General features: G+C 47.2%; 1 protein-coding gene across 2 annotated transcripts; it reads left to right on the forward strand.

Annotated features, from left to right (window-relative positions):
• Positions 1–1,402: 1,402 nt before the first annotated feature.
• On the forward strand, positions 1,403–8,169 carry CCNG2 (cyclin G2). Of its 2 annotated transcripts, XM_051619494.1 has the most exons (7): positions 1,403–1,757; positions 2,722–2,859; positions 3,895–4,145; positions 4,298–4,376; positions 4,461–4,559; positions 5,564–5,769; positions 6,262–8,169. In XM_051619494.1, the coding sequence occupies exons 1-7, from the start codon at positions 1,647–1,649 to the stop codon at positions 6,392–6,394; spliced, it is 1,017 nt and encodes a 338-aa protein (XP_051475454.1). In that variant the 5' UTR covers positions 1,403–1,646; the 3' UTR covers positions 6,395–8,169. The 2 variants fall into 2 exon arrangements, with proteins under 2 accessions (XP_051475454.1, XP_051475455.1); XM_051619495.1 differs by lacking the exons at positions 1,403–1,757; positions 2,722–2,859 and adding an exon at positions 3,435–3,512.
• Positions 8,170–8,481: the final 312 nt, after the last annotated feature.

Below are 8,481 nucleotides of genomic sequence, written 5' to 3' on the forward strand. Positions count from 1 at the left end.
ACCAGGACATCGGGCACATCCTGAAAAGCTCTGAGAACACCAGGCTGGAAGGAAATTTGACTCTTGCAAGCGAAACAAACATTTCGGAGCTTCCAAACCCCCCCCTGGCTTTCTCACACTCCTCACCGAAGTGGGGGGCTGGGTGGGGCTGGGTAAGGATTCCCAGATGGAGGCCCCATAACAGCAAACAAGCTGTTAGTGAGCAGGCATTCTTTGCTGCAGCACTGGGGATATTTCCACCACGAGTGCTTCGAGGAGTCAGTGAAACACCCCGACTCATGGACACCACATCCAGTTCCATGTCAATTGAGTTCCCAGAATTCTTCGACGTCGTCGTTTCATTTCCTGGAATTGGCTGTCTTGGTAATGATGAGGGTCTCCTGGGGGGGGGGGGGGGGGGGGGCTCTGTGTTGATTCTAGTCCTTTGTGGTCTTGGTCCTGGTTTCTCCTCCTGGTCCTGTCTCCAGTCTCCTGCTGGTGGGTTGCCCAGGTGGGTCAGAATCCACACGAGTGTGTCTGTAGGTGCCACAGGTTCTTAGAATACTTGATGTTGTCACAACCTGCAGGATGCTTGGCAGAGCTGACTGACAGTTTCACAAAGCACAGAGTTTTAACAGCAGCCCTTAGTGCAGCAAATGCATTACTTTAGTACGTTTGTATTAGGCTGTACTTACTAACAAACACCCTAGGACGTGTCAGAAGCTTTTCCACGGGGCTTTTCAATCTTGAAAAGGGGCCCTCGGGAGCCAGCGCGAGGGGAAGGCGCCCACGCAGCTGGAGGAGAGGAGGGGGGGCTCGCACCCCACGGGAGCTGAGCTGCCTCGGGCCGCCTGGGGGTAGCGGGTCGGGCTTTGTTTTCACGCGTGGCCCGAGCGGAGGAGCCGCGGGGCGGGAGGAGCTCGCCGGGCGCTGCCGCCGCCGGCGCCCGGTTGCCGGGGCAGACGTACAGCCCGCCCGGCCAATCCGGAGAGACCCCGCCTGGGCCGGCAGCCAATCAGCGCCGGCAAACCCCCCCTCCCCCCTTTCCCAAGCCCCGCCTCCCGCCGAGACGCTGGCCAATCGGAGCGGGGGGAGAGGTTTGGGCGGGCTTTTCAAAACGAGCCGCCTCAGGGCTCTCGCGGCCCTTTAAAGGAGCGATGCGGCTCTCCCTTGTCTCCCTCCGCCGCAGCCTCGCGTTCCCTTCCCGGAGAGCGCGGTGCAGCCCCGCTACTCCGCCCAGCAGGAGCGCTGCCAGGCGGCCTCGTCGTTCCCTGAGCTCCCAGCCCTCCCGGCGGCACCCCTAGAGTTCGTGGTGGGAAGCGGACTCTTTTCCTTCCGCCGCGGCTCCTCACCGGCCGGGCCTCGCCGGGAGCGCTCCGCCGGACAACAACAACAAGGGGGCGGGGCGGCGGGCGCCGCCATTTTGGTGCGGGGCCGGGGCGGGGATGGCGCCGTGACAGGAGAGCGCGCAGGGCCACCCTGCCTGGATGCGGGGCCTGCGGCGTGAGCCGAGCCGCGTCCGTGCGGGGACGGGAGCAGGGCTGGCCTCGCCTCCCCGCCGCCGCGGAGCCGAGCGGTGATAGGCCGCGGAGGAGGGGGGGGGAGCGCCGTGCCCCTTTGTTCGCCTCCCCACCCTGGTGAAGGGACCCCGCAGGCAAGGGGAGAAGATGAGCAGCGAGGCGCTGTGGCTTTTCAAGCAGCTGAACCTCCACCTGGAGCAGGAGGGGCGGTTCCAGCCCCGGGAGAAGGGGCTCAGCCTCATCGAGTGTGCGGCCGAGGTGAGGGGGGGGGGGGCGGCCTCCTCCGGGCAGGAAATAACGTGGTTTTTTTGTGTTAAAAACACTCCGGGCTGGGAGGGTAGATGTGCGTTAACTTCGGGAAGTTGTTTTTTTGTTTGGTTTTTTCTCCTATGAACGCCACTTGCCTCTCTATGAAGCTGTAGTTACCCTGCCCTGTCAAAGGAGCTGTGACCTGCAGGGCGAGTAGAATATCTGGGCGTTTAGTGTTGATTGTTTAAACTTCGAGGGAAAGACAGAAGCAAATCGGAAGTGTGTTATTTTCATCCCGGGAGCTTCGTGGCCCTGTGTTGTGCCGCTGCGGGGAAGCTGGGATGTCAAGCAGGCAATTAACCAGTGGGGAAACGACCGGGTTGTCATTAGCAAGGTTTAGGGAAAGGAACCTAGAAACACCCGGTGCTTAACGGCCAAAAATAATCCTAAGCCTACACGTTTCCACATAAATGACCAGAGTTCCTTTACAGAGTTTAGGGCAGGCTTAAATTCCTCCAGATGCCTGTGAGGTTTTTGGAAAGGGCCTTAATGTTTAACAAAAGGAAGTATCAGAAATCGGTCTGCTTGCTTGTTTTGAAAGCACAGCTCTTAATGCTTATGTATTGACATACAGGCAGAGAACTGGCTGAGTTTGGTCGTCTCAGTTTCCCTAAGGTCAGGAATCACTGTCACCGTTTGGTAACTGTTGTCTTCAGTGAACCTACTTGGTTCCAAGTACCTGCTTGGAAATGTGGTTACGTTTGGTATTGCACCAGTGAAACCTGTAAGCCTCGGATCTGTTTTGAGTCTTAAGTATCTTTTTATTATTTTGTTTCCATTTAGAGAAATAAAGTATTTTTAGAATGAAAGAACTGCTTCCCTTTGATCTAAGTGAAAGATGGCTTAGGGAGAGAGTGGACACAGTCGTCCCTGCTGCCACAGAGTGATTCTGACTTTGCTTCTCTTGCTGTAGAATGAAAACACTCTGTGTCCGAGACAAAGGAATGGCAAGGTGGAAGATCTTTGGAGTCTCACCAACTTCTTCGGTTTTGCAACTGAAACATTTGTTTTGGCTGTTAACATCCTGGACAGATTCTTGGCTCTCATGAAGGTACTTTGTGGGGAGAGGACCTGCTATAATGTCAGCTGGGAATATCTGAGCTTCCCGTGAACTTTGTTGCCTGACAAAAAAGGGCAAGGTTGTGATCTAGGTTGTGATTTACTCATTCTGTGCTGGGAATGTTTCTGAAGCCCTCCTTTGTCAATTTGAAGTTGAGTGCAGTTTATGCATGAGAGGTGAGCTTATACTGGTGTGATTTATTACCTGTTTTATAGTATGGCCTCTTTTTACCTCTAAAGGCAAGTAGCAGCATGGTTTGTCTAATTAGTCTGTAGCCCTCACCACTTAGATGTAAAAGACTAAGAAAGGAGGCATTACGAAGAGCAAAACAGCTTGTGTTACAGGCTGTTTCTAGGGCACTGTGTTAAAGCTTAGCTTAGCCCTGGTATTAATACCAAATGATCATTTCCTGAATGATTTTGTGTTTGTGCTGCTTGATGGCAGACAATTTCGAATCTAAGCCGGTTCCCCGTTATCAAGCTGGCAGAAAAACTGAAGTTGCGTCAGTTCTCTGGTCTGACTGCCCTTGAGGTTGTACAAAAAGTTAACGCAGGTGCACGGGAGCAAATGGCAGAGGTAGTCGTGGAGGGAGAAGACTGCCTAGAACAGGCTCAGGCTGGGTTGGTGTAGGCTTTTAAAGGAGGGTAAGTGAGCACTGCCGCTTGGAGAAGCGGGGTACTGCAGTTCTCCCTGCAGCGTAACTGTTGAGAAGTAGGGTAGAACAGTTTCAACAGAGAGTGCTCAGCTATCGAACTTCCCTTCTGCTGACTTAGATGCTGCTTTATTGCCTCTGTGTTTCATAGTCTTATAGGATGGTTTGGGTTGGAAGGGACCTTAAAGATCATCTAGTTCTGATGTAACCAGTTACGAACAGGTGAGCTAGGCCTGATTGAGATCAGGAAACCTTTCTTATGAGCTGTGAATATTCCATACAGCTCACCTAGGTTAGGAGAGCTGTAGCTGTTTGATAAGCGTGGTGTTTGAGTGTGGGGGGGATGTATTAATAGCATTTCCTCTTATTTTTAGGTGAAGCCGAAGCATTTATCTTGCATTGGGGTTTGTTGTTTCCAACTGGCTGCCCGAGTGGTAGAAGACGAATGCAATATTCCATCTGCTCATGAGATCATCCGGATCAGCCAATGTAAATGCACTGTGTCCGACCTGAAACGGATGGAAAAGATAATTTCAGAAAAGTTGCACTTTGAATTTAAAGCTACTACTGCCTTAACCTTCTTGCACTTGTACCATACTATTGTACTCTGTCATACCTCAGAACGGTGAGTTGAGCTGCATGTCTCTATTAAGCTCTTTTTCAGTTGCCTCAAATGATGATGGCATTGGCTTGTAGAGGAGTCAGCTCCTTAGTTTTCACTTTCTGGCAAGTGAATGCTTGTGGATACAAATGCTTCTGCTCTTGGGTGTCTTGCAGGAAAGAAGTATTGAATCTGGACAAGTTGGAAGCACAGCTAAAAGCTTGCAACTGTCGTCTGGTCTTTTCTAAAGCAAAAGTAAGTAGAAGTCACTTTCTTTGACTTCTTGAGTAGGTTTTGATTCATGTCATGTTGAGGGGGATGTTTTTTTTGTCCTCCTAGCCATCTGTCTTGGCCTTGTGCCTTCTCACTCTGGAAGTTCAGACTTTGAAATCTGTTGAGCTGATGGAGATCCTTCTGCGTGTTCAAAAGCATTCAAAGGTAAATACTCTTCTGTGGCTTGTTGCAGTTGTTGGGACTGCTGCAGATAGTGATGTAGGATGTGACACTGAAGAGATCCCTGCTGTCAGTGTATAGTCCTTACAGCTGATAAAAGCCATGAAATGGGTCTGTGACCATCTGCCTGCAACTCTTGTGACTGTGACAGTTTCCTTGGTAGAATGCCACATGCAAAAAAAACCTGCTGCTTAGAGTCAGAATGTCTTGGGTTGCAAGGGATGTCTAAAGGTCATCTAGCCCAACCCTACTGCCATAAGCAGGGACACCTCCAACTAGACCAGGTTGCTCAGAGCTGCGTCAAGCCTGACCCAGAATGTCTGCAGGGATGGGGCCAGGGAGGGAATGAGGTCAGGGAGTCATTTTGTACTGGTACATCTTTGCAGCTGCCTGGCAAGCAAAAAGGATTATAGTTCAAAAAACTAGCTTAAACATATAAAATCAGAAGAAATGCTGACCTAATGCCCATGCTGTCACAAGCAGCTGACTTTAACTTGGGCAGTTCTAGCTGGTTGCTTCAGAGGAACTTGGTTTGTTGGACTGCAATCACTGCTGGACTGGTTGTTATTTTTGCCCCAATTAACTACCATAGGATTTATAGTTTCTAGCTGCATACTAACAGTTGATGGTTTAAAACAAGCTTTTCAGTCTTCTGGTCAAATTGAACTAGCCCAGTTTCTTGAGGGCTGAAAGTAGTTTCTTAAAGTATGAGGAGTGAAGTTCCATTTTTTTCCTCTGGAAGGGGCAGTGAAAATGTCAGCAGTAACTGACAGGCAGACTGTCAGCTTAATTCAGGCTTCAGCGTGGGGATTTCTAGGAGGTGTTCAGGAGCTCACCTTCAAAAGGCAGCCCTACTTTGACTAAAGGTATCACAGTTAAGACATCTTGACTGATATTTTTCCAGGTCTTTTCTGAGAAGGTAAAATAGAATGCTTATCTTTGGAGCTGTGTGTAATAGACTAGACAGATTTTATTGTTTTGCTTTCCAGATAAGTGATAGTGACCTGCTTTACTGGAGGGAACTGGTCTCAAAATGCTTGGCAGATTATTCTTCTCCTGAATGTTGCAAGCCTGATCATAAAAAGCTGGTTTGGATTGTTTCAAGACGTACAGCCCAGAACCTACAAAACAGTTACTACAGTGTTCCTGAGTTGCCAACAATACCAGAGGGTGGATGTTTCAATGAAAGTGAGAGGTTAGTAAAACTTAAACCTGGGTGGTTAATTTGTTGGGAATTCTCATTTTCTGGAAATGTTAATAGCAACTTTCTAGAACTAGGCCTATTCAGTAGTACTTGGAAAACAGTTGCCAGCTTTGAAAATAGAGAAGGAATTAAAATGTATCTCAAACAATTAAAAAAAAAAATTGGAACTGTCATTGTGTTCAAAAAAGTACAAGTGCTTTTAGTGGGATGGGGGGAAGAACTGTCGTTTTTTAAGGCAGGGAGGCATACAAGGCATGTAAGTCTCCTAGAGTGATTTATGTTTCATGTCTTGAACACTGGCTTCCTGGTTGGTAGGAGGTTTTTGGTGTTAGGAGAAAGGAAGTTGTACCTTGTTCTAATTTAAACCTGAGTGCTGGGCAGCGTTCAGATCTGGGCTGCAAGGAGAGACAGGATTGAGGAGTACTTTGTCACTTTCAAGGGGTTGGGTTTTGTTTCAATTACCTTTCCTACTGTTCCTTCTAGTGAAGATTCCTGTGAAGATATGAGCAGCGGAGAAGAAAGCCTTAGCACTTCTCCTCCGAGTGATCTGGAAGGCACCTTCTTCTTTGAACTCAAACCTAAAACAAAGTGGCAAACTCTCAGCTGTCGGTCTTAGCGTTGTCTTGATTGTTTTAGCTTGAGACTTTTAATGCACAATGGAGTCTTTTTGCAATAAAAAAATGAGGTGGTAATCTGTAAACTGTATTAAGGCAAGAATTGCTGTGGTTTCTCAATGCTTAGAATGCCTGCCTTGGGTTTTTTGTTGTTGTGATTTTAAGGAAGAAAAAAATCCCAATCAGGTCCCTAGGTCAGCAACAAAATCTGTGTGGTTCTGTTGTCAACAAGCATAAATGCAATACCTGAGGCACAGGGCCTGAGAAGGAGAGGTTAAGCAAAATGAGGATGCTCAGACTGGCAAAGTGGCTTTTGGGAGGGAAATGGGATTGAACAGCAGCCTTGTGGTATCTTGGAGGAGAAGATGATTTCAGGGTCTTAACTGAGAAGCATGGAGCAGGAATGAGAAGCTTTCATTAAACTGTGAGGTTCTTAGGTAATAGCAGAAGCTTGCTCTGTGGGGACAGTCCAGCATGGGACTGGACCAAGAGGGGCTCTGCAGTCATTGTCCTGGGAGGTTCTCAGGAGTTGTCATGTCAAAATCCATGCTAGGCTGGAATTCAGCATTAGCCCTGCTTTGAGCAGGGCATTGGGCTGGAGTCCTCTTGAGGGCACCTCCACTCCTGTTTGGAATTAGATCACACTGGCTGAGTAGGTTATGTGGAGTGACATGTATATGTAGTACCAAGCTGAAATGATTTACTGTCAAATGGGCCAAATAGTGAAGCTGCTCTCACACTTTCTGTGCTGTGCTCCTTTTCAGCAGGATCTTTAGTTGTAACCCTCCAAGTAGATGGTTTTCTTTAAACTTGGTTTTTATAAACTTCAGGAATCTCTTGTCCACAACAGGAGCATGAGGGGCAAGTAGCTGGTTTCTAGTCAGTACTCGCTTTCACTAAAGGATAGTATAAAGTGTGTGGCAGGGAGTAATTAATATTTTCTTTAATGCTGATGTTTTTACACTGATTCTCATTTTATGCTTCAGTGTGTTGAAAATCTTCACTGTCAACCCATACTGTTAGCCTAGGCTTATTAACATGGTTAAATCTTGGTAAGTCTGCATTCCTTTTAATATTTAACCTTGTAGTTGTTTTGCAATATATTCATGTTATTGATTGCATCATAACCAGACTTGTTTGCATGCTTATGTAAAGCAGTTAGTGCAGGAAAAGTGGATATTATGCAGTAATATCAGGTAAATGTGATGTTGATGAAGTAGTTAACGTAATGGTTTTTTTCTCAACTTTTATTATTGAAGCACAAATTGAAGTATGATTGGGTTTCTCCATACTGGGGACGTGGTTAGGTAGCAAGTGGGCTAATTAGCTGGGAATAATGGTGTGAAGTGTGTTGGTGCCAAAGTAGAAATGAAGGAGCAGACAAGCTGAAGGCTGTTTTTGTAGATGCAAGCCATGTTTTAGGATGGTAAGAGCGGTGCTGTGAGTTCATAACTGTTTGTGATTTCAGTTTTATAAAAACATAAAAAAAGTTTACAAAAAATGTATATAAAAATGTAAATGAAAAAATGTACAGAAAAAAATGTAAAACAAAAAATGATCAGAAAATACTGTATTTTTTTACACTGTATGTAACTTTTTTGTAGCCATGTTGCATGTAGATAGTAATTTATTGTGTACTCTGTATGATATACATACTGTACATCTGAAGACTTCTTACTGCTTCCTTTGGAAATGGAGTGCTTTGGTTGCAGGTGACAAACCTACTGAGTCTTGTTTCAGTTCAGAAGAAGAATAAACCAAGTGCTGTATTTGTTAACTGGTGTAGTTACTGTTGGTTACTTGAAGCTTTTGGCTTGCTTTTTTCTGTGTGTGTGCGCTTTGTAACTTTCCTGGAACTGCAGCTATGTTCCAGGTTCCCCAGAAGTTCTGGTGAGCAGTTGGCAAAGAGAAAGGCTCGCTGGTGGATGTGAGTCTCTTCTCAGCTTGGCTCCTGTCGGGTTTGGAAGCGAGTGCAAGGTGTCTGCTACTCGCCCAGCTGGGTCGTGCTGGGATGAGTGTTGGGAATGGCGCGTTTGCACATCTGGCGCCTGGGAGCTCCCACTAGTGGTGAAGTTAGAGGTCACGACAG

The sequence above is a fragment of the Apus apus genome, chromosome 4, assembly GCF_020740795.1.
Source record: "Apus apus isolate bApuApu2 chromosome 4, bApuApu2.pri.cur, whole genome shotgun sequence".
NCBI lineage: Eukaryota > Metazoa > Chordata > Aves > Apodiformes > Apodidae > Apus > Apus apus.

What these genes read in the sequence shown, in the direction of transcription:
- CCNG2 (XM_051619494.1), top strand. Translation starts at nt 1,647, where the DNA reads ATGAGCAGCGAGGCGCTGTGGCTTTTCAAGCAGCTGAACCTCCACCTG. An exon ending in GATTCTTGGCTCTCATGAAG is followed by an intron (nt 2,860 to 3,894) that starts GTACTTTGTGGG and finishes TCTTATTTTTAG; the next exon opens with GTGAAGCCGAAGCATTTATC. An exon ending in GTGTTCAAAAGCATTCAAAG is followed by an intron (nt 4,560 to 5,563) that starts GTAAATACTCTT and finishes TTTGCTTTCCAG; the next exon opens with ATAAGTGATAGTGACCTGCT.